This window comes from Podarcis muralis, chromosome 4 (assembly GCF_964188315.1).
Source record: "Podarcis muralis chromosome 4, rPodMur119.hap1.1, whole genome shotgun sequence".
NCBI classification, from domain to species: Eukaryota; Metazoa; Chordata; class Lepidosauria; order Squamata; family Lacertidae; genus Podarcis; species Podarcis muralis.
This window is the reverse complement of record NC_135658.1, coordinates 6,017,944-6,041,430: the sequence shown is the minus strand read 5'-3', so window position 1 is coordinate 6,041,430 and position 23,487 is coordinate 6,017,944. Positions and strand designations below refer to the sequence as shown.

General features: G+C 48.3%; 1 protein-coding gene across 2 annotated transcripts in view; it reads right to left on the bottom strand.

Annotated features, from left to right (window-relative positions):
• CLPB (ClpB family mitochondrial disaggregase) overlaps nucleotides 1–23,487 on the bottom strand; it is a 76,450-nt gene that overhangs the window by 46,246 nt on the left and 6,717 nt on the right. For both annotated transcript variants that reach the window (XM_077926837.1, XM_077926836.1), the window contains exons 3-5: nucleotides 15,106–15,192; nucleotides 7,788–7,891; nucleotides 2,894–3,022 (exon numbers count right to left, since the gene is read on the bottom strand). In XM_077926837.1, the coding sequence (XP_077782963.1) occupies nucleotides 2,894–3,022; nucleotides 7,788–7,891; nucleotides 15,106–15,192 (320 nt within the window). The remainder of the gene's footprint in view (nucleotides 1–2,893; nucleotides 3,023–7,787; nucleotides 7,892–15,105; nucleotides 15,193–23,487) is intronic.

The window sequence follows — 23,487 nt, the reverse complement described above, 5'->3', positions numbered from 1 at the left end:
TAAAGCCATCTCTTCTCTTGTAAATATGAGCAGGATGTGAGAGAGAAAGGGAGAGAGAGATCTAGGCACAGGGAAGCAGGGACTGGGTGGGTGGAGAGGACCTTGGCAGATGCTCCTCTGTTTTAAGGGCAAACCCACAACGTGGGAGGAAGAGTTGCAACTGCACTGGGACAAGAGCAACATCCTCTTCCGAACCAGAATCCTGTGGTCTGTTTGGAAGTGGAGACTGGAAATTAACAACCTTGTAAGTTCTGCATTTGTACTCATGAGTTGCAAATGCAAAGGGGTTTGCTTGTGCTCCTGTAAAGGAGTCCTCTGGGCTGCTTCCATCACATTCCCTTCTGTGGTCCTTGCTTCCAATCTAGGTTGGTGGCCACCACTGCCTCCTGTGGCTCTTTAACTTGCGCCTGTTTCGAATCTTCCAAAATTCAGCTTCCTTAGATGCCCACAAGTTCTCTCACGTTAGGAAAGAGGGAGAAAAACTTTTCTCTATCTGTTCTCGCCATGCCAAGCATAATTGTATAAATTTCTATCACATCCCCTCTTATTCGCCTTTTCTCTCAGTGAAAAAGTTCCAAATCAAATGCTGTAACCTTTCTTCACTGGGGAGTTGCTCCACCCCTTTGCTAATTTTGTCTGCCCCATTCATTACATCAAGGGACAGGGACTTTGAAGAAGCGGAAGGACTCAGCCCTATAGAACCAGGGCACGCTACCCTCTTCCTCCTCTTGCACCTTCCATCGCCAAGGATTGCTGCTCTCTGGCTGCGAAATGCCCCAGAGCAAGAAGGTGGAGGAAAGTTTTAAGCCCCGTAATAATATGCCGCAACCGTTTTCAAAAGGCAGCGTGCATTATTAAGCCCCCGCCAACCTGCGCGTGCTGCTTGCTTTGGGCCCCTTTTTGGGCCAATAAAAGGAACACAAAACCCAAGGATCGATTGGGTATGGAACGGGCTGAATGAAGCCTGAAACGTGCCTTGCGAGGCGGGCGCTCCTTCTCCCACGCAGGCCATTGAGTGGTGTCAGCGCAGGTCAGGAGCCCGCAAGCGGCCCACAGAGAGCGGGGACTCGCATCTCGTGGTCTGCTGGGCACGGACAGGCTGACCACAAGGAAGGGTCAAGTGATTCAGCGAGGGGGCCGCCAAAGGCCACGGCGACGGAGTGAGGTGGAGGCTGCCTCTCGCCAGGCCGCGGGGGCTGAAAGGGACTGCACCCCCACCAAAGGACGAGGTGGCTGTTTAAGGGAAGGCGGGGAGCCTGGGTGGTTAATGGCTTTGGCCCCGAGGGCAGAGTGGCCAGCAGAGGAGGAAGTGTTGGCCAGACCAGAGGGCACTCTGGAAAAAAGGCAGGTGTGGGAAGAGCGTAAAGGAGAGGGCAAAGGGCGCCTGTTCCGTTCGAGCGCGGAGGAAGCGCCCAGCTCTCGAATGTCAAAGGCACAGCACATGGCAACATTGTCTTCACAAAGGGCAGCGAGCTTTTAAAAGACCATCAAGACTCCGATGGAGTTGGAACAAAATCCGAAGAATGCACTGGGGGTGTGTGTGTTGGGGGGCTGGGATAATTGTAGTAAGGACTAGCACTGGAGGAGGCAGGCGGGAGGAGGGAGGCAGGCGGGCGGGAGGACGTCCACATTCAGGACAAAGGGAAGCCACAGGTTGGGAGTCTCCCTGGGAAACTAGGCTTCGAGAATGTGGGCTCGAGCACATTAAACTAAGTAAGCCCCAAAGAGGAGGTCGCGACCCTTGCGCCAGCCCACCTCGCTTCTGTTTGACTAAAAGCTTCTCCAAACACACGTGAAAGGAGCCCCCCAAAATGGCGTGCAAGTTGCCCAAACATCCATGAAAAGAGCCCCTCATGCAAAGCTCCAAATCTCCCAATGCCGTGGGGCCAGGCTCAGAGGAGCACCAGAAGCTGGCCCCTCTCCTTGAGGTCGGCCGGCCTGCCTGCCTTCTCCAGCACCCACAAGTCCCTACTGAACAAGAGGCCGAGACGAGGAGTCAATGAAGCAGCACCATGCAGGGGCTCTGGAGAGCAGAGCCCCCACTAAATATTTTGAAAATGTGAGAATAGACCACTGAAATCTGGGACGTGGTGTGCAAGGTGAAACTTATGTACATGGCAAGAGGCTGAGAGGGCAGACATCAAGACAATGCCTTTATTGAGAATTTTTAAATAATGTTTTTGGAATAATAAGGTGCAGGATAATATAAACCCAATTGTGTTACTTGGAACCTTGTGGTATTAATTTATTATTTTTGATTTGGGTATGGAAATATGTGCACTCTTCCCACCTTGGATCAAATCTATGCTTCCAGATGCCATAAGGAAGCTGCAGAGATAGCGCAGGATAGTGCGCACCCCGGAAATGATCTCTTTCAGCTTCTGCCTTCTGGAAGAAGGTCCAGGGTTATAAAGACTAGGACTAGCCGCCTGAGAAACAGTTTCTACCCAAATGCGATTTTGGTTTTAAACGCATTGTAAGGAGTCTGTATGGGAGAATATTGTATTTTAAAAATGGGGTATCAGAGTTTTTAAGGGGCTAACCAAGTTGGGATAGCTGGCTTGTTGGGTTTTGAATGTCTTATGTAGATTTTTCAATTTCGTTGTTCTGTATGGGACAATGACAATAAATATTATCGTATCGTTCCTTTATGTTTACTTCCAGACATTATTTTCTACTTTTATTTTATTTGGCATCTGTTATTATACCTGCTGTGTAGTGAATATATGTAAAGAAAAAGAAAATGTGAGCCATTTTCTTTCTTTTGTGTGTGTGCAACAACTATGATGACTAAAAATGCTGCCTCTATCATCAGATTCTGCACCCAAAGTTCCAGCAGGCAACTGGCCTCCCCTGCCCTCCCCATGACCAGTGACGACTGCTCTTCCCTTACCTCCATCCAGAAGCAACTTGACCGTGGAGTAATCGTCCGCCAGCACAGCATAATGCAAAGCTGTGCAGCCCTTGAAACTGGCCCGGTTGTTCAGGCGGTTGTTGAAGTCGTCCTCCCGTGTGACCAGAACTGCAAAGGGAAGGGGGTGGCAGGGGGAGAAGATGAATCATGGCCACTGCCGGATGGAGGAGAAGTAGCTGAGACATCTAGCTAGGTGGTCCTCAAAGAAGGGGACATCAGAGGAACATAAGCATTGTCCTGGTGAATCAGGCCAAAGGGAGCTCATCTAGCCCAGTGCCCGCTTCTCAAATGCCTGTGGGAAACCTGCAAGCAGGATTCGAGCACAAGAACCCTCTCCCCTCCTGGGGCTTCCAGCAACTGGCATCCAGAAGCATTGTTGCTTCTAACTGTGGAGACAGAGCATGGCCCAGGGGTCAGCAAACTTTTTCAGCAGGAGGCCGGTCCACTGTCGCTCAGACCTTGTGGGCAGCCAGACTATACTTTGAAAAAAAAATATGAACGAATTCCTATGCCCCACAAATAACCCAGAGATGCATTTTAAATAAAAGGGCACATTCTACTCAGGTAAAAACACGCTGATTCCAGGACCGTCTGCGGGCCAGATTGAGAAGGCGATTGGGCCGGATCCGGCCCCCGGGCCTTAGTTTGCCTACCCATGGCATAGCCACTGATAAGCCTGCTCCTCCAGGAAAAGATTTGGGTATACTTCTGCTGTTGCTCTTCAAATTTCTGACAGAATGAATGTGCTTTTGTTAGCTGAGTGGAAGACTGCAGATATCAACGCTGTTAGTCCTCATGGCTACAGAAACGAATCTGAAAATGTGGGGTTTTTTGGGAATGGTATTGATTTGCTATGCTATGTTATGGTTGCTATGTTATTGTTTTACTATGATATTATGAAATTGTTTTTGCAGGGTTTGTAGGAAATGCATCCCCGTTTCTTTGTTGCAAGCAGCTTTGAGCATGATATTTTTTTTTTTGATGGAAAAGCGGCATACAAATAAAATGAATGAATGAATGAAATAAAAAGAACCCAAGTGGTTTATTAAAATCCCCCGGGCAAAAGGCTTCTTGTTGCTTGATTCAAGACTTTAGGGTTCCTGGACCCGGTGTGCGCAGGGGAGATGGGCAGAGAGACACAAGGACACAATGCACAGAATAGTTTTAAGCAAAGTCAGAGCACCCTGCCCAGCGCTGTGGCTGCCCAAGGTTTCCAGATTTACTGCCTTTCCCATGCACAACCCATGCAAGGTACCACTAAGCCACGCCTCCCAGGCCCTTGTGATGCTCTTCAAGCAAGAAAACAATCTGGAGGATGGACCGTGATTTCTTCCCCAGGCTCCATCCCTTGTGCAAGGCTGCCGCTGGTGTTAGACCAGAGAAAGTGCCGTGGGCTGACTCTCCTTCAAGTGCCCCCTCCCAACCGCCAGTGAATTCTACAGAGGGTGAAGGGATCTCTGGCTGGCTCTCCTTCCCCAGGGGGTTCCTGGGAAGAGCAGTGGCACTTAAGCCAGCTCAGGAATTGGCTCAGGAGCTTTGCAGCGGAGGCATCCCTGCAAAGTTGAGCCCTTCCTCCTCTCCCCATTCTTGGGGCGAGTAGCGCTTAGCAGGATCAGGGAACAGGCGCTCAGATCGGCTCCTCAGCAGCAAACGCTGTCTACGGCACCTTGCTACCACCGCCTTCCAAAAAACCCAAGTTATAAAAGGAGCCACATCTAAAATATTGTAATTAATAGCTGGGTTCTCTCCTGTCTGGCATCACTGCTAATAAACCTCAACACCTACAGAAGTAGCAATTGGTGTGACTTTTGTATGACCATGCTTTGTGTAGGGGTGTGTGTTTTTTTCAGGGGGGTGTGTGTTGAGATATGCTTGCTTATTTGTTTGTTTGTTTGTTTGCTTCCCTGGTCTCCTTTGACTATCCAGGGAGGGGCATGATAATCAAGTGGCTGGTGTCAGGGAAGATGAATCTGAGATACTAGGGAGCAGTGCAGTAAAAAGATTAAAGCGTTATTATTGTTGGGCTGCTTTTCCCCCCGTGGTCCGCCATGACAGCTCGGCCGTCATCCGTAAAAAATGTCTCCGCGAGAGATAATCATCGGAAACTCAATAAAGCGTCAAGGGGAGCCTCGCCTGCCATCAATCACGGGGGAGCCTGGAAATTTTCAGCTCTCCATCTCCCCTCCCTGCCATCCATATAAATGTCTGTAATATATTTTGCGCGTGGCGGCCCTGCCGCACAGCTCCCCCGATTTGGATGCTTTTATGAAAAGAAAAAAAAAATTATACACAAAATATGCAAATCGTTAAAAATAACCCTGCAAAACAAAGGCAGTTTTTCTTTCTCGCATGCACAATCTCCTTTCTCCCTCCCTCTCTCTTGCTCTCAAAAAAATGCAGCTGAATTTATTCTTTTTAATAAAACATGTCAACCCCCACCCTCAAAATTAATGCAACTTCCTTCCGAGTGGCTGTATTTTCCTCCACTCCAGCTATCTCACTCCTCCCCTCCTCAGCCAAAAAGTTTTATAGATGGAAAGGGAGAGGATGCAGCCCCTCCCCACCAAATTAATTCATTAGTTGATATATTTTCGATGTAAACAAAGTCTAGCAAGATGCTTTCCTTTGTTTAAGATGTTGTTTTGCATTCAGTGCTAGAGAGGAGCCTGCTGCCTATGCCTGCAAGTACTCTTCTTTCTTCTCCTTTCGCTCTGAAATTTGATCTGCTGACCCTGACTTTTAACCTTGACTGGCCTTTCCTAAATAAATGGCAACTCAGGTTAGCATTCAAAGAAATGGCATTGCTGGAGAACAGCAAAGCCCTTTGCAAAATTTCTGTTCTGCTGCTGCCAGAGAGAAAAATGAGGCGATGTGTAAGACCTTAAGTTGTCCGAACAGCACAAGAAATGAAAGTTGCAGACCCCAGGTGACGTATGGACCAGATCACACAGGTAGATCAGGCAAGATGTAAGCTGGAAGGGAAATCTAGCATCTTTTAGGTCCACATTGTGCAAGATATACTCAAGTGTAGGTAAAATAGACGTCTTTACCTACTATTAGAGACCACAAAGGTTTTATGGTTTTATGGTCCCAGCTATCTTGGAGACCGTATTTCCTCATACGAACCTGCCTGGGTTCTGAGTTCTTTAGGGGAGGTCCTTTTCTCAGTCCCACTGCCCTCACAGGGATGCTTAGTGGGGATGGAGGAGAGGGCCTTCACAGTGGTGGCTGTTCCCAAGCAACTTTGAAACTCCCTCGCCAGGGAAGCCGTTCGTGGTCCCCGTAGCTTGGAGGCGGTACATTTCCAGAATCAGGTGATGGATTTCTCCCGGCACTGAAAGTCGTTTGTTTAAACCCCGGGCTTATCTGGAGCTCACCCTTTCCTTAGAGCAAAGGTTTTATCTCTCCATCTTTTTTTGCAAGTTGAGGATCCAGATTTTACATTAGGGTTAAAGCAAGCAAACAAAAAACCAGCCACAGTGATTGTGTTAACAGTGGTGCCTCGCAAGACGAAATTAATCCGTTCCGCGAGTTTTGTCGTCTTGGAATTTTTTCCGTCTTGCGAAGCACGGTGTCGGGAAAGTTTTGGAAAAGCTTCAAAAACCTCAAAAAGCTTTAAAAACCTCAAAAAAGGCTACCTTCGAGTTGCTCCTCGAAGTCAAGTCGCAACTGTATTAACGGTGTTAAGAAAAAGGAAACAAACTTGCAAGACGTTTCCGTCTTGCAAAGCAAGCCCATAGGGAAAATCGTCTTGTGAAGCAGCTCAAAAAACAAAAAACCCTTTCGTCTTGCGAGTTTTTTGTCTTGCGAGGCATTCATCTTGCGAGGTACCACTGAACCTCCTTGACAGAGCCATTCAGCCTGTGGCCTTTCGAACCGGGCGGGTAGTCCTTTGCATGCCAGAATTGGCAGGATGTTTGAAGAGTGCTCTTCTGCATCCTACTTGGTTGGGAGTTCAAGGTGCTGGGCCTGAGGTTGGAGTGTTGCCTTGACAACGGTTGGAGAGATGCGGTGGTCTGCAGAGTAAAGGAATCCACGGCAGACAAAATGAGAACGTAACAAGAAGCTGCTGGATCAGGCCAAGGGCCCATATTGTGCGGCATTCTGTTCTCACCACAGTGGCCAACCAGAAGCCCATTACAGTGGTACCTCCTCGGGTTACAGACGCTTCAGGTTACAGACTCCACTAACCCAGAAGTATTACCTCGGGTTAAGAACTTTGCTTCAGGATAAGAACAGAAATCGGGCTACGGCGGCACAGCGGCAGCGGGAGTCCCCATTAGCTAAAGTGGTGCTTCAGGTTAAGAACAGTTTCAGGTTAAGAACAGACCTCCAGAACGAATTAAGTACTTAACCCGAGGTACCACTGTACAGAAAACCCACAAGCGGAACCGGAGAACAAGAGCAGCCCTCTCTTCTTCTGTGGTTTCCAGCAACTGGTATTCAGAAGCATTTACTGGAGGGCAGAGCATAACCATCGCAGGCACTGGCTGTGGATAGCTTTATTCTCCATGAGAATAATAGCTTTATTCTAAGCCCCTTACACGGCCATCCAAGTTAAGAAGCCATCGCTGCCTCCTCTGGGAGAGATTTCCTTAGTTTAACTTTGTGCTGTGTGAAGGAGGACTTTCTTTTTTCTGTCCTGAATCGTCTACCAGTGTTCAGCAGGTGGTCCTGAGTTTATTTACGCTTAGAAAATTGAGGTATTTTTAATCTGGTTGATCTAGTTTAACTTTTGTATGTTTTAAAGCATGGTTGTGACTTTTTATTTTATCTTTTTGTAAACCACTTTGAGGTTTTTGTTGCAATTAAGCAGTGCATAGATTATTTATGAAATTAATAAATGAAAAACAAACAAACCGTGTTGCTTTACCTTCCAGGGAGTGGAGCCCTTTCTCTTTGGCCGTCTCGTAAACGCTGCTGAACTCATCTCCTAGGTTTGGGTCAGCTCCGGCCGTGAGCAGAAGCTTTACCACACTGTTGGAAAATAATACATATATATCTATTATAGAATGTATATACATTATTATTATTATTATTATTATTATTATTATTATTATTATTATTTATACACCATCCTATACCCGGGGGTCTAAGGGCGGTTCACAGAATAAAATCAAGTTATAAACCCACAAAATACATAATTAAAATAAAAACAACAACCCAACAGCCCCCCACCCCCCAAAAAAACACATTTTAAAATGGAATAGGATGTAAATCATATCACCCAAAGGCCTGGTTAAAAAGGAACGTTTCTGCCCGGCGTCTAAAGGTGTATAATTAATAGCAACAACAACAACAACAATTTATTTATTGCTACTCTGGGCGGCTTCCAACAAAATATTAAAATACAATAATCTGTTAAACATTAAAAGCTTCCCTAAACAGGGCTGCCTTCAGATGTCTTCTAAAAGTCTGGTAGTTGTTTTTCTCTTTGACATCTGGTGGGAGGGCGTTCCACAGGGCGGGTGCCACTACCAAGAAGGCCCTCTGCCTGGTTCCTGAACTTCCCTGGGGAAGGAGTTAAGCAAGGTATTGTTGGGGTAGGCAAGGGGGCTCACTTTCAAATATGCAAAGCGGGGGGGGGGGGGGGGAGAAAACAGGGCAAAGAGCAGAACCCATGAAGACAAGATATGGTCTGCTCCAGAGAGGCTGTCCCTATATTCTGCCTGAGCCCAGAATGGCCACCTGGAAAGAGGATGTGCGGTGATGAGCCTTTGCTCCCTCCCTCTGCGGCATTGCCCCTTGGCTCACTGGCCTGAGCCACCTACAGCACTGCAGGCACCGAGGCGTCCCCGCTTGCAGCAGCCTGGATTCACCCCTACTATGCCACATGCCCCATGCCTGGTTCGATGTGGACTGCTGTAAACAGGAAGTGGAAGGAACAGCCTGATCTATGGAGAGGCTATAAAAGGTCTTCTTCACATACAATTGCCCTTCAGCCTAATGTCCCAAGAAAATGGCAGGCCATCCCCTCCAGGCAGCTCACATTACCACTGTTCCCTTTCGCAGAGGCAGCCTGACATTTGAGCAATTGCAGATATTGATTGGCCCTGTCCAATTGGCAGGTAACAAAACATACTCCAACTTTCAAGCAAATTAGCCTTTGCAAAGGTGAATGAGAAGTAAAATAGCCATTAAAAAGTCATTTTTATTCATTTATTGTATTTATATCCTATCACAGGACTCGACAGGCCTTGGAGGTGGGTGGGTTATGAGATTGTAACAACAACAAAGTGATTAAAACAAGTGTGTGTGTGTGTGTGTGTGTGTGAGAGAGAGAGAGAGAGAGAGAGAGAGAGAGAGATTTAGTTATTTTAAACAAAGAAGAAGAAAGCAAGACTCCTGCTACCAAATTATAGCCAGCTAGATCAGAGAAGAGCTATTCCTTCAAAACTTCAGAGTCCCAGCTTTTCAACAGCTCCATAGGCTACCCCAAAGAATGATGCAAATTTTACTCTCCAGTCACAATTCCTGCTGATTTATTGCATCAATTAAGTGAATAATGTTTCTGCCCCTTTTCAAAAGTGGCATTGATAACTTCAGGTGTGACTGTTTCCCAAAGTCCCGTTTCACGTATCACAAAATCTCACAGGCTGCAAAGATGGGTGCAGCACGTGACTATTGCAGGAACCGAGGCTTTGAGCGCTTGCTTGCTCCACGAGGACCTGGAAACAAACCACAGCTTCCCGGCACAGAGACAGCAGACGTGGGGTTTTAAAAAAGGGAAACAGGGGGCACCCTGGTCTCTCTCGTGTTGTTGTGTGATGTGTGAAGTTACCCTGAGTCCCACAGTCACTGTGTTTCCTCTTTGGGACTTTTGCATGGTGTGTGTGTGTGAAACAGGCAGTGAAGCCCACCCCCCACCCCTCATAAGAGGGGCTCACTAAATACATTATGAAGCAGGCAGCCTTGTGAGTTTCAATAACTTGTGATTGAGCTGGTGCTCAATCGCCTCAACAAACTAGGCCTTTAATCTGCTGATCAGGTCTTAATTGCATTAGCAGCAGAGGCTCCTCATCTGCACATATATAAAAATCTGCATTGACCCAGAGGGCAGCCTTTAACTAAAGTTCACCAGGCAGTTAAATCGATGACGGCAAAAGTGCTTTCTGCTGTTAGCGGCCGGGTGACGCGATCGGGAGGAAGGGCTGGAAGGGACGCTTGCGCCGCGACAGCTGGACTGATAGACTCAAAGAGCTGCAGAGGGACCCTGAGGGTCATCTAGTCCAACCCTCTGAAAAGATGGAAGGGGAGTTTGCTGGAAGAATGAGCCAGGGCCTCTGGACAGCAGCAGCCAGATCTGGTTGATCAAGGCAGCCGGTGGTCAACGTGGACCCCAAGTGACAAGCACAACACAGAGAGGGAGAAAAAGGTGAAGTCCTTGTTCCCACAGTGCACAGTTGAATTACGGAACTCACTCCCACAAGAGGCAGTGATGGCCGCTAACCTACAAAGGTTTATGGGCTGCCACATGGAAGCTGGAACCAGCTTGTTTTCTCCTGCTCTGGAGGGAAGGTGTCAAGGGTGCTTCCCATTCAAAGGCATGCACACGGTTGGTGGTTAACTCTTTATTGCTGAAGATTACGCTTACAGCCGCTTCCACAGCTTTGGTTACCTGCGCACAACAATCTAGAGCCTAGGCAACTATTCCCACACAGGTCTGCGCCCTCTGGAGCAGCTGCAGCAATTGAGGATCACTCCTCTGCCACGGTGCACTTCCACTGAGAGATGGGACGTGTGATGTGCATGAATAAACTATTTGGAGCAGGAATTCCCAAAACAGTTCTCGCTTGCCCCTAACGTACATACACCTCGAAGCAGCTGCCACCAAACTGGTGCCCTCCAAATGTTTTGGACTACAACTCCCATTGAGCCCAGCTGGCCCAAACACCTGGAGGGCACCAGGCTGGTGAAGGCTGCCTTATATTAAAAACAACCATGTAACAGACCAGGCTGCAAACCTCTTGATGTCCATTTCAAACGGAGGTCCCTTAGAGCAAACGGAAGGTGTGTCTTGCAAGGAGAGCTCCAAGCCCAGGGAAACCGGGAGACTGAGAATCAGGGCAATGCCTCTGTACAGTCATACCTCGGGTTAAATGTGCTTCAGGTTGAGCGTTTTCAGGTTATGCTCCGTGGCGACCCGAAAGTAACGGAGCACGTTACTTCTGGGTTTCGCCGCTCATGCAGATGCTCAAAATGACGTCACGCACATGCGTGGAAGTGGCGAATCGCGACCCGCGCATGCGTGGGTAGCGTCCGCTTCAGGATGCAAACGGGGCTCCGGAATGGACCCCATTCGCATCCAGAGGTACCATTGTATTATCCTCTGACTGCAAGAGGGGAAACTATGGCACTGACTTCATCAGCTTCTCATTACAGTGGTACCTCGGGTTACATATGCTTCAGGTTACAGACTCCGCTAACCCAGAAATAGTACCAGTTACAGATAGGTAGCCGTGTTGGTCTGCCATAGTCAAAACAAAAAAAAAAATCCTTCCAGTAGCACCTTAAAGACCAACTAAGTTAGTTCTTGGTATGAGCTTTCGTGTGCATGCACACTTCTTCAGATACACACACTCAGTCTCCCGGTTTCCCTGGGCTTGGAGCTCTCCTTGCAAGATGCACCTTCCGTTTGCTCTAAGGGACCTCCGTGTATCTGAAGAAGTGTGCATGCACACGAAAGCTCATACCAAGAACTAACTTAGTTGGTCTTTAAGGTGCTACTGGAAGGAATTTTTTTTGTCCAGAAATAGTACCTCAGGTTAAGAACTTTGCTTCAGGATGAGAACAGAAATCGCGCAGCAGCAGCACGGCGGCAGCGGGAGGCCCCATTAGCTAAAGTGGTGCTTCAGGTTAAAAACAGTTTCAGGTTAAGAACAGACCTCCGGAACAAATTAAGTACTTAACCCAAGGTAGCACTGTATATTCTCAGAGGCTGGCCCCAATGACCTTTCTTATAAAAAGAAAGAAAGAAATTAGATTAAGCTGCCACTCCCACAAACATTTTGTGCCAAGCCTTAACCAAGAAACCACACTGGTTCTGCACCAGGCAGGCAGGCGAGCGCAGAGTCGGCGCTTCAGCCACTCTTGCAGATAAAAGGCTTAACACTGGGCAAAGGCTGGGACGAGGAACCATCTGGGGCAATTATTGTACCATGAACAGCCTTTCTCCCGAAACCCTGTTCTGGTCCACCAGCCACTCGGAATGGTCAACAATCGTCACACTCCACCGCTGGCCATTGTCCACCTGCAAAGGTCGGAGGGGGGCGCTCAACCCACCCCTCCGCAGCCCCACAAACAAGGGAGCCCGTTGCTGCTCGGACATCAAAGTTAAACAAACAGACCCCCAGGGTCCGCCCCCTGCCTCTTGGCCTGTCTTAAGGAGCTCCCCGAGGGGGTCACGACTTTCAGCTTGTCATAGCACACATCAAAGTTTGCACCACACACGAACTCGGCACATGGATTCGTATCGCGTCGCCCGAGAGCGGATATTCGGCCTTTGTGAGCCCGTTTAATCCTGTGTTTTCCCAAATAATTAGGCCTTTTTTGCTTATGAACTTGTGACTAAGTAAAGCGCCCCTGAGAGGTTGTAACATCAAAGCCCATTCCAACTGGCTATCCCACGTTTCCGAAAATTGGATTTCTCTCTCTCTCTCTCTCTCTCTCCTCCCCCCGCCCTCTTTCGCTCCATCTTTAAATAAGAAAACTAATTGAATTTAGTTGTAGACTGAGCGCATTGAAGAGCTGCCTTTAAAGGTTACAAGGAGACACGGCGATTGTCCTGGGAACCTAAAGGGATGTTAGGGCAGAGAGGCTCCTTCGGCCCAGAAAGGCAGGACAGGAAACACAAAGGCAAAGGAGGATCGGCAGGAAAAAGCAAGGCAACAGAACCCCGTGGGCGGACCTGCAGAAGCCTGCCCTGCTCCTATGCTATGAATAATGAGGTTCTGATCTCTAACCCACCCTATTTCTGAAGCCTCAAGAACATAAGAAGACAAGCCTGCTGGATCAGGCCAAGGGGAGCCCATCTAGTCCAGCACCCTCTTCTCACAAGGGCCAACCAGATACCACATTGGGAAACCCGCAAGCAGGATTCGAACACAAGAGCCCTCTCCCCTCCTGTGGCTCCCAGCAACTGGTATTCAGAAGCACTGCTGCCTCCAACTGTAGAGGCAGACCACAGCCATCATGGCTAGCAACCATGAATCGCCCCCCTCTGTGAATTTGTCCATCCCTCTTTCAAAGCCATCCATGCTGGTGTTCTTCCTTTTATCTACCTTAATGTTCCATCATTCAGTTTGTAAAGGGACCCCTGACCATTAGGTCCAGTCGTGACCGACTCTGGGGTTGCAGCGCTCATCTCGCTTTACTGGCCAAGGGAGCCGACGTACAGCTTCTGGGTCACGTGGCCAGCAGGACTAAGCCGCTTCTGGCGAACCAGAGCAGCGCACGGAAACGCTGTTTACCTTCCCGCTGGAGTGGTACCTATTTATCTACTTGCACTTTGACGTGCTTTCGAACTGCTAGGTTGGCAGGAGCAGGGACCGAGCAATGGGAGCTCACCCCGTCGCGGGGATTCGAACCGCGGGGATTCGAACCGCCGACCTTCTGATCAGCAAGTCCTAGGCTCTGTGGTTTAACCCACAGCGCCCCCCGCATCCTGCGCAGAGCAGGTAACAACCTACAAATCCCCAAAGGAGCAAAGCTTTTCGTAAGAGCCTGGCTGCTGGGTCAGGCCAAAGGCCCATCTAGTCCAACATCCTGTTCTCCCAGTCGCTGACCTGTTGCCTCTTCTGGGAAGCCAGAAGAGAGCCAGACAATGGCAGAGCGTGAGTGCAACAGCATCTGGTATTCGGAGGCATACTGCACGGCAGAGTATAGGTATCATGGATAGTAAGTACTGATAGCCTTATTCTTCCGTGAACTTTCCTAATCCTCTTTTAAAGCCAATCAAGTTGGCGACCATCACCCTCCATAGTTTAACAATGCCCTGTTTTGCACCCTTTGACACTCTGCTGCTGAAAAGTGGAAAGAGGGGAGAAGGGGCTGCAATAGAATGGAATGGGTGGGAGGTGGGCAAGGACACACCCAAACCATCATTCATTGCAGGAGTACACATCACACAACGCCCCAAACTGGGCATCTCTATTCATGTCCCGCTGCTAGACGTTTTGTGCATTCGGCTCAAAGAAGGACACTCTGCAACAAGAAGAGCATTCTCAGCTGGGTGAGAACTTGAACCGACCGCTTCGGCCACTCTGGAGGAAGTGGAAGCCCAATGGTTTTCTCCCCAAAACCAGCTTGGCCCCTTGAGTGTGGCATTCCCCCCCCCCCCGCCAAAATCATGGTCCAATTATCCTCTCTGCTCACCTTCTTTTGGACACAACCCAATACATGTTTACAGTTGTACCTCGCAAGACGAATGCCTCGCAAGACAAAAAACTCGCTAGATGAAAGGGTTTTTTGTTTTTTGAGCTGCTTCGCAAGACGATTTTCCCTATAGGCTTGCTTCGCAAGACGGAAATGTCTTGCAAGTTTGTTTCCTTTTTCTTAACACCGTTAATACAGTTGCGACTTGACTTCGAGGAGCAACTCATAGAACGCGGTGTGGTAGCCTTTTTTGAGGTTTTTAAAGACTTTGGTGATTTTTGAAGCTTTTCCAAAACTTTCCCGACACCGTGCTTCGCAAGACAAAAAAAATCGCAAGACGACAAAACTCGCGGAACGGATTAATATCGTCTTGCGAGGCACCACTGTACTTCACCAGCCCTGTGAAGGCTGAGGTCTTCCTTCCATTATGTAGCTATTTATTACTTGTATCTGTTGTTTCCATTATGTTCAGTTCTAATGTTTTAAATGGTATATAGCCTTCAGAACCTCCTGTACGAAAGGCGGTAAAGAAACCCAGCACACCAAATTTCCGGCAGAGTCAACAGGCAACCTCGCTGCTGCCTTTTGGACGTTTCTTGGGAGACCCTTTTAAAGACCCTTTTAAAGCCTATTCAGGCTTGTTCAATTGCTTGATTTTTTTCAAGATGAGCCAGACATTTTAAGGATCATTTCCTACCATGCTTAATGTGTCGTATGTTTGATGGCATTTGTGTATATTGCTGTATGCTGCCTTGGTGTTTTACATGAGTGGGTGTCATATGCACCTTTTTCTTACAATAAATAAATAAATAACACACCTTGAATTTCGGTTTATAGCAGCTACCATCAGAGCTGTCCAGCCAAGTTTGTGCCGGGCATTCACACTGGCACCTTCCTGCAACAACCTGAACAGAGAGAAAGAGGGAGAGGAAGCATATCTGTTAGCCATGGAGCATCTACGACTCAGTGAAACAACCTGCCCATCCACAGACCCCTGTAGCTGACCCCTCCCTCCCTCCCATCCCAATCCCTTCTTCCTTGTTTGCTTTCCTGGCTTCTGAACGCATTTTCCCTCATTCTATATACACAATATCAGAACAACTAGAAGAGGCAATACAGACACAAATGGATGTTATTTTAAAACTATAGTGGTGCCTCGCAAGACGAAAAGAATCCGTTCCGCGAGTCTCTTCGTCTTGCGGTTTTTTCGTCTTGCGAAGCAAGCCCATTAGCGGCTTAGCGCCTTAGCGGGCTTAGCGGATCAGCTGATAAGCGGCTTAGCGGATCAGCTGATAAGCAGCTTAGCGGATCAGCTGTTAAGCGGCTTAGCGGATCAGCTGATAGGCGGCTTAGTGATCAGCTGATAGGCGGCTTAGCAGCTTAGTGGATCAGCTGTTAAGCGGCTTAGCGGCTTAGTGGATCAGCTGATAAGCGGCTTGGGGAAAAGGGGGTGGGGAGGAAAAAAACCCCTGCAGGAACTCGCAAGACATTTTCGTCTTGCGAAGCAAGCCCATAGGAAATTCATTTTGCGAAGCACCTCCAAAACGGAAAACCCTTTCGTCTAGCGGGTTTTCCGTCTTGCGAGGCATTCGTCTTGTGGGGCACCACTGTATTTTCTAAGTTGTATGCTATGGCTTGGAGAAAAGAAGTTTGTCTCCCAGCTGAATGAGAATAGAAAGACTTCTGCTGTGCATGTGTGTGCATATATGTGTATATCAAGCTAAAATCGGGATGGAATTACTTTCACTTGCTTCCCTGAACAGTAGCTGTATCGGGCTGGTGAACTGAAAAAACAATGCTCTGCTTATTTATTTGATAGCAACCCCATCAAACTCAGTGGGGCTTACTTCCCAGGACTGGGAATTTTCGTTTGAGGCAGCCATCCTGAAAACTGGGGTGGTGGGGTGGGATTTCTTCATTCTGGACTAATTAATCCAGAATTAACTTTGGCCCCACCCACCTTCAACTGGGGCTCCTCCCCCTGGCAGCATGCAACCCCCAAGAGACTACTCCCCACAAGGGAATGTGGCTCTCAAAGGGAAAAGGTTGCCTGCCCCGATGAATGAGGAAGGCAAGTTCTGCGCTGCGCCATTTGTCTTCTGAGGACTGCCCATTCCCAAGGGATGGTACCCTTCTGTGCAGCCCATCACCCCAAGAGGACTGTGTGCTCGAGCCAAACAGATTTTCCCTTGCCTACCAAAAAAAAGAGAGGAAATGAACCTGTAGTGACGAGCTCCATCAGCCTGGGGGAGGCCCGGATTGGATGTCAACTGGGCAGACAGGGCTGTGTTTACAGGAGTAACCAAAGAGCGCCTTGCAGCTGCATGGCCCATGCTCAAAGCAGCATCGCCTGCGGCAGAAACCCACACCCCTGCTCCATCTGGAAGCTCTCCAAAGGTCCTCCAACCGCCCGACCAAAAGCCGTCCTTAGCTTTGCTGGTCCCCATCACACTACGTATCACCGGGGCAATCCTAGGCAGATTCACCCCTCAGAGGTCTGTTCCCGTAATTCTACACCAGGGGTGGCCAACTCCCAAGAGACTGCAATCTACTCTCAGTGTTAAAAACTGGCAGTGATCCACCCCCTTTTTGGGGTTCAGGTCAAAGCTGTTGAAGCTTTTTTTAGGAAGGAGGAAGGCCTGCTTTTTAGGGGTTCAGGTCAAAGGAGGAGGAAAGGAAAGCCTTGATTTCTGAGGGTGCAGGGCAAAAATATTGAGTTTTCTTTAGGGAAGCCAAAGTTGTTAAGCTTCTTTGGGGGGAGGCAGTGATCTACCAGTGATCTACTACAGACGGCCAGTAATCTATCGGTAGATCTGTTGGACGTGCCTGTTCTATACAGTTCTATAGGATTAATTCAGGCTGTACTGCACTGGCTCTCACCCTGATCCCTCCTGTTACTGCTGTGCTTTCCAGAGGCATTTGTGACTCTGTATGAGCGCTAGGTGAATGCACCATTGGCCTCTCAAGGAGGAGCCTCAAAAAATGCCCTCAGGCAAATCTACCGTGTGATCACATTTGGAATATTGCATACAGTTCCGATTGCTCAACCTCAAAAAGGAGATTGTGGAGTTGGAAAAGGTTCAGAAAAGAGAACTTATAATGAACAATGGGATGGAGTAACTCCCCAAAAGGCTGCAGCGTTTGGGGGTTTTTAGTTTACAAAATACGCGAGTGAGAGGTTGAGGTAATAGAATCATAGACTCTTACGAGTTGGAAGGGACCCCAAGGGTCTTCTAGTCCAACCCCCTGCAATGCAGGAATCTCAACTAAAGTATCCAGTGTATAAAATTATGCACAGTGTTGAGAAACACTTTCCTCCCTCTCTCAGAATACTAGATCTCCCGGATGTCCAATGGAGCTGAGTATTTGAAGATTCAGGACAGACAAAATCCACTTATTTGTACAGTACAGTGGTACCTCGCAAGACGAATGCCTCGCAAGACGGAAAACTCGCAAGACGAAAGGGTTTTTGGTTTTTTGAGTTGCTTCGCAAGACGATTTTCCCTATGGGCTTGCTTCGCAAGACGGAAACGTCTTGCAAGTTTGTTTCCTTTTTCTTAAAACCATTAATACAGTTGCGACTTGACTTCAAGGACCAATTCATAGCACGCGGTGTGGTAGCCTTTTTAAAGGTTTTTGAAGACTTTGGTGATTTTTGAAGCTTTTCCAAAACTTTTCCGAAACCGTGCTTTGCAAGACGGAAAAATCGCAAGACGGAAAAACTCGCGGAACGAATTAATTTCGTCTTGTGAGGCACCACTGTACTGAGTTAAGCAGCGGAATTTGCCCCCCCCCCCCCCCCGACGCAGAGATGACCACCAACTTGGCTTCAGAATATGAAAAGCCATATAAGGCTCCATTGTGGCCGCGAGCCACAATGGCTATGTTGTACTTCCACATAGGTGGAGAAGGAGGGAGATTTGTTGCTTTGCCTCAGGCAGCAAAATGTTTTGGGCCGGCCTTGGCTATAAAACTTTAAACAATGCTCAATGCAGGAAGAGGCACTTGAGTTTAATATCATTGTTCATGTTTACGAGGCTTTCAAGGTTTATACACACATGTGCAGACGCAAAAGCGCTCTGCTTTTTAAAAACAACATCTATTCTATTAGTTACCATTAAAAGAGATATAAGCAAAATGAAACCAAATAATTGCATCGCGATATATAAATCAGAGGGATTAAATTGTAAAAACAAACTACTTCCTTACTCTTACAATCAGGAGCCTTCAATATATCAAATGGGGAGAGAATATCCCTTGACAGTACAGTGGTACCTCAGGTTACATACGCTTCAGGTTACAGACTCCGCTAACCCAGAAATAGTACCTCGGGTTAAGAACTTTGCTTCAGGATGAGAACAGAAATCGTGTTCCGGCGGCGCAGCAGCAGCAGGAGGCCCCATTAGCTAAAGTGGTGCTTCAGGTTAAGAACAGTTTCAGGTTAAGAATGGACCTCCGGAACGAATTAAGTACTTAACCCGAGGTACCACTGTATTGCCTGTCCAACCACTCACAGAGAGGTTCTTTTTCTCTCTTCCCTTCTTTGAACATCATCAAAGAAGCCAACCCTTCATTTTTCTCTTCTCAGCTCACAAAATTTTGGCATGACAAAAGTCTGAGGATTTATTGATCTGTTCCTCCCCCCAATTTCCCACCTCTTGGTGGTAGGCAAGCAGGACACCTTTCCTGGCTCAAATGCACCAAGGAGCCCTTGGCAGAAGATGCCAGGGGACTCAAACCAGGGCGGCTGGTAGCAAGATGCAGGGACCTTCCTTCCTGGGGCAATTGGGGGGGGGCAGCTCTCAGGGAAAGGGAGCTGTTGGCCTGACCCCTCCTACTCTGCAGCACCCCCCTAAATAATGGCCAGAGTGCGGTACTGCAGCTCATCAGCTCAACTGGACCAGGTGCCTAGAGTGGCAATAGGGGCAAGACCGGCCTTATTTAAGCTTGCCTCTGGTTTGGCTCCTCAGTCTGAGCAATCTGTCAGTCAAAGTAGGTGCTCTGGAAACAGCTTTCTCTCAGGCAGCTGCCTGCTGGAAACCAGACCGCCAGCTTGCCTGCACCAGATGATGATTTTTCCTGCCTCTGCCTTTTCAGATTGACAGTTGCTGCCTTCGAGATTCAGTACTCTGCTTCCGCTGGACCACAGCGCCTGCCTCTGGGCCCTGACAAGTGGCAAACGTAGAAACTCGACAAGCCAAGGGATGCAGTTGTTGTGTTTTGAACTATTTGAATTGTACGTCGATTGCGCTTATCAGTTGCACTTCTAACCAGCTAATGGGTAAAATCCAACCAAAATGCAAAAACACAATGAAGCCAGGTATAAATCTCAAACGAATTGAGCCCAAGATGACCAGCAATCATCTTTGCTCCCTCTCTCCAGAAGCCTCCTTAAAATTGGAAAGGTGTTATGACGACCTGATGTTGAAAGCCGAGAGCAAGAGGAGCCTCCAGCAGAGAGTCCCGGGAGCAGGAGCTGCCACAGCTGTGAGGTCTCACCTTGCAATGCTCTTGCAGGGCAGGATGCCTCCCAGCCGGTCTTAGCACCAGGGGAAGTTCATGAGCCAGAAGGCAGAAATCAAAGCTCTGAAGGCTCAAAGCTGAGCCATGAAAAGAAAAAAAAATACCCTACTCCAGAAGTGGCAAGGCCCAGTGTTTGCCTTGAAGAGTAAGGGTAAGCATGTTCCACAGAAGGCCAAGGAGGCAACCATTTTTTAAAGGACAAGATGAGTGACAGCAAAGTGATTCCCAACAAGCGGCTGGCTGATTGCTCACTGCTCTTACAGCAGAAGCGGTTAATCTGTGGCCCTCCAGATATTAAAGAAACACAGAGTTGGAAGGGACCCCAAGGGAATCACAGCCAAAGAATCCCCAACAGACGGCCATCCTACCTCTGTTTAAAAACCTCCAAGGAAGGAGCGTCCGCCAACTTTTGAGGTAGTCCGTTCCACTGTCAAAGACCTCATGTTATCAGAAAGTTCTTCCAAGTATTTAGTCGGAATCTCCTTTCTCATAATTTGAATCTGTTTGGGTCCTACCCTCTGGAGCAGCAGAAAACAAGCTTGCCTCTTCTTCCATGTGACAGCCTTTCAGATATCTAAAGATGGCTCTCATATCACCTGACTCTTCTCTTCTCCAGGCGAAACATAACCCAATTCCCTCAAAAATTGCTAAGCTACAACTTCCATCATACCTGACCGTTAGCTATGCTCTCTGGGGCTGATGAGAGCTGGAACACAGCATCTGGATGGGGCATCATAAGGACTGTGCCTGTTCTGGGTCATGGGAGGTGCTCCAGAGTGACTTTTGTTACGATATGAAAGCAACGCAGCTGCAAACTGGCAGTTTGGTGTTTACATCATATGATGGGGCTGACTGTGGGAATGAATGTTACAGTCAGTTCACAGGGTGATTCACCGGAATTTGCTCTCTGTGTAATATGAGACCTTCCTGTTGCGTATGTAAAGGAAGTCTCTGCCACTTGCTTGCTGAACACTGAACTGTTTGGACATGTTTTTCTGTAGTGCTGTAAAGTCAGAAATAAACAGAATGTAGAAGATTTTCTGACTATCTCCTTTTCTTGCTGGTATGCAAGGAGGGAGCGGGTGTGCATTTTCCACGCTGGGAAATGTCGCCTATTGAGATCTATCCTGGACTTACGGTGACTGCAGCCAGGGAAGATCACCGGTAAGCAAGCCGGGAGTCTGGGAGAGTTGCCAGTCTCTCCCTAGGAGGCTTGTTTTCCAACAACTTTTGCCACTTGCGCACAGCAAGATGAGGCCACAAAACCATCACTGATCACGGTCATCGACAAGAGCCTGTGTTCGGGAACAGGACACAAGTTGCTTAAGGCCCTCTAGAATGATGAACTGAGAAAGTCAGAATGCAGGATGACCGCAGCGCCATCGAGGAGCACAGCCTGCATCGACATTTCAATTAGGGGCATTTTTTAAAATCAGCACATTGGTGCTGAGCAACTTAGCAGCTTTGTGAAATGGCTGAACTTTATGTTCGGGGCACTCGTGATCATCATTAATATATTCCCAGCCTGATTTAATCACAACAAATCAATAGAGCGACGACCACTGCTCAGCTCCTAGACAACCAAATGTATTTACCAGCAGGGGTATTTTATTGTTAATTAAATAAAATTCTCTGATCAATCTTTAAGGATGTTTACCCGCATTTTAACCAAATAACACCTGAGGCACTCGGCTGAATGGCTCCCAAACAGCTGCTCATCCACAGACACCTAGAGGTGCATTTTCACAGAGTAGCAACACAAGGTTCAGCCAGGAATTTGCAAAGTGGAAGATTAAATCTCATCAGTGTCTCCTGTCCCGCAAATACGAGCACTGCAAATTTACAGAAAGAGTTGAAAACTTGGAATTTCATGTGCAGGACTAGAAAGTGAGCCCTGGAGAGCAGGGCTGAGAGACCTGGGAACCATTCAGTTCCCATCAGTCCCAGAAGCCAGCATTTAAAAGGGTATTGGCTCATCATCAGTCAAAGGCCTGTTTGAAGAGGAATGTTTTCACCTGGCACCTAAAGGCGTATACAGTCAAACCTCATGTTACGTTTGCTTCTGGTTGAGTGTTTTCAGGTTGCGTCCCGCGGCGATCCGGAAGTACCAGAAAGGGTTACTTCCGGGTTTCGCCGCTCACGCATGCGCAGATGCGCAAAATGATGTCACACGCATGCGCAGAAGCGGCGAATTGTGACCTGCGCACACGCAGGTTGCGTTCTTTTCAGGTTACGAACGGGCCTCCGGAACGGATCCCGTTCGCAACCAGAGGTACCACTGTAATGATGGCGCCAGACGAACCTCCTCGGGGAGAGCATTCCACAAACTATTGTAATAGTTATGACAGGACACTGTGCAAAATTAGTTGGATAGTCTATGGCATTCTGTAAATGCTATTATCATCACTAGCCTCTGACTGACAACCTCATCTGACGGAAGTGCAAACACCCCCACCCGAGAATGTTACCACGCAATCCATGGAAGAGAGAGGCTGGTTTGCCTGCCTCTCTGGACTAGGTTAAACTGGGAAGGTGCAACTCGTAAGAATGTAAGAAGAGCTTGCTGGATCAGGCCAACGGCCCATCTAGCCTAGCCTCCTGTTCTCACAGTGGACAACCGGATGCCTGTGTGAAACCCACAAGCAGGATTCGAACACAAGAGCAACTCTCCTCTCCTGTGGGGTCTCCAGCAACTAGTATTCAGAAGCGCTGCTGCAATCCCTTATCCAAGCTTCAGGAGCCTGCCAAATTCATGCCTCCTTGTTTATGGTGAGAACCCCCCAACATTCCAGAGGGGGCTTTCTGGCCAGGGGCCCTTTGGAAGACACAAAAACCACCCCACTAATGGGGGGGGGAGAGAAGGGATGCATCTCAGGGAGGATAAATTTGTTCTTCGGGGGGAGCGAAAGAAGGATGACACCCCCCCCTTCAGAGCAAAGAAGGCATCTGATTCAGTGATTCCTTTGGCTTTGGGCATCTCCTATTGCAGCATAGGCACTTGGCTCCCCTCTCTGCACACCCCCTTCCCGCGCTGAACATATGGGGCTTCTATTCAGGCCTCCGAGCCCGGGAGTTCTGGGTGAGCGACTCCGGGAGCCCAAAGGGCATGTTTGAGTTTGTGCTCAGCGCCTGCGAGCCGGGCCCTCCTGACAGGTGGAGGAAGAGGAAGCTGGAAACTTGAACTTTTGGCCACAACAAAAGCTTCTGTCCCCAGCAGCGGCGGAGGCCAGTTAAACAGCACTTCTCTCCCTCTCCCCACACCCCACCCGCCGTGCCCAGATGTTACTGTTTAACAGCCGGGGGGCTTTAGGGAAACTTTCGACTTCTTTAGGAGGTGCTTCGAGGTTTGCAACACTTACAGAATGAGATCCTTCCCACCCCCTAAACACACACACCGGCAGCATAATGATCTCAAGGGAGAAAAACAGGGCCAGCTTCCTAAAAATGGCCTGTCTAATAAGCCCATTGTCCTCCACTGTTTTCATCCCAAAAACGAAAGCCCAGTAATCCTATAATTGCATAGTTGGAAGGGACTCTCAGGGGTCATCTATTCCAACACCCTGCAATGCAGGAATTGCAGATAAAGGACCACTGACAGGTGGCCTCCCAACCTCTGTTTAAAAACCTTCAAGGAAGGAGAGTCAATGAGCTCCCGAGGTAATCCGTTCTACTGTCAA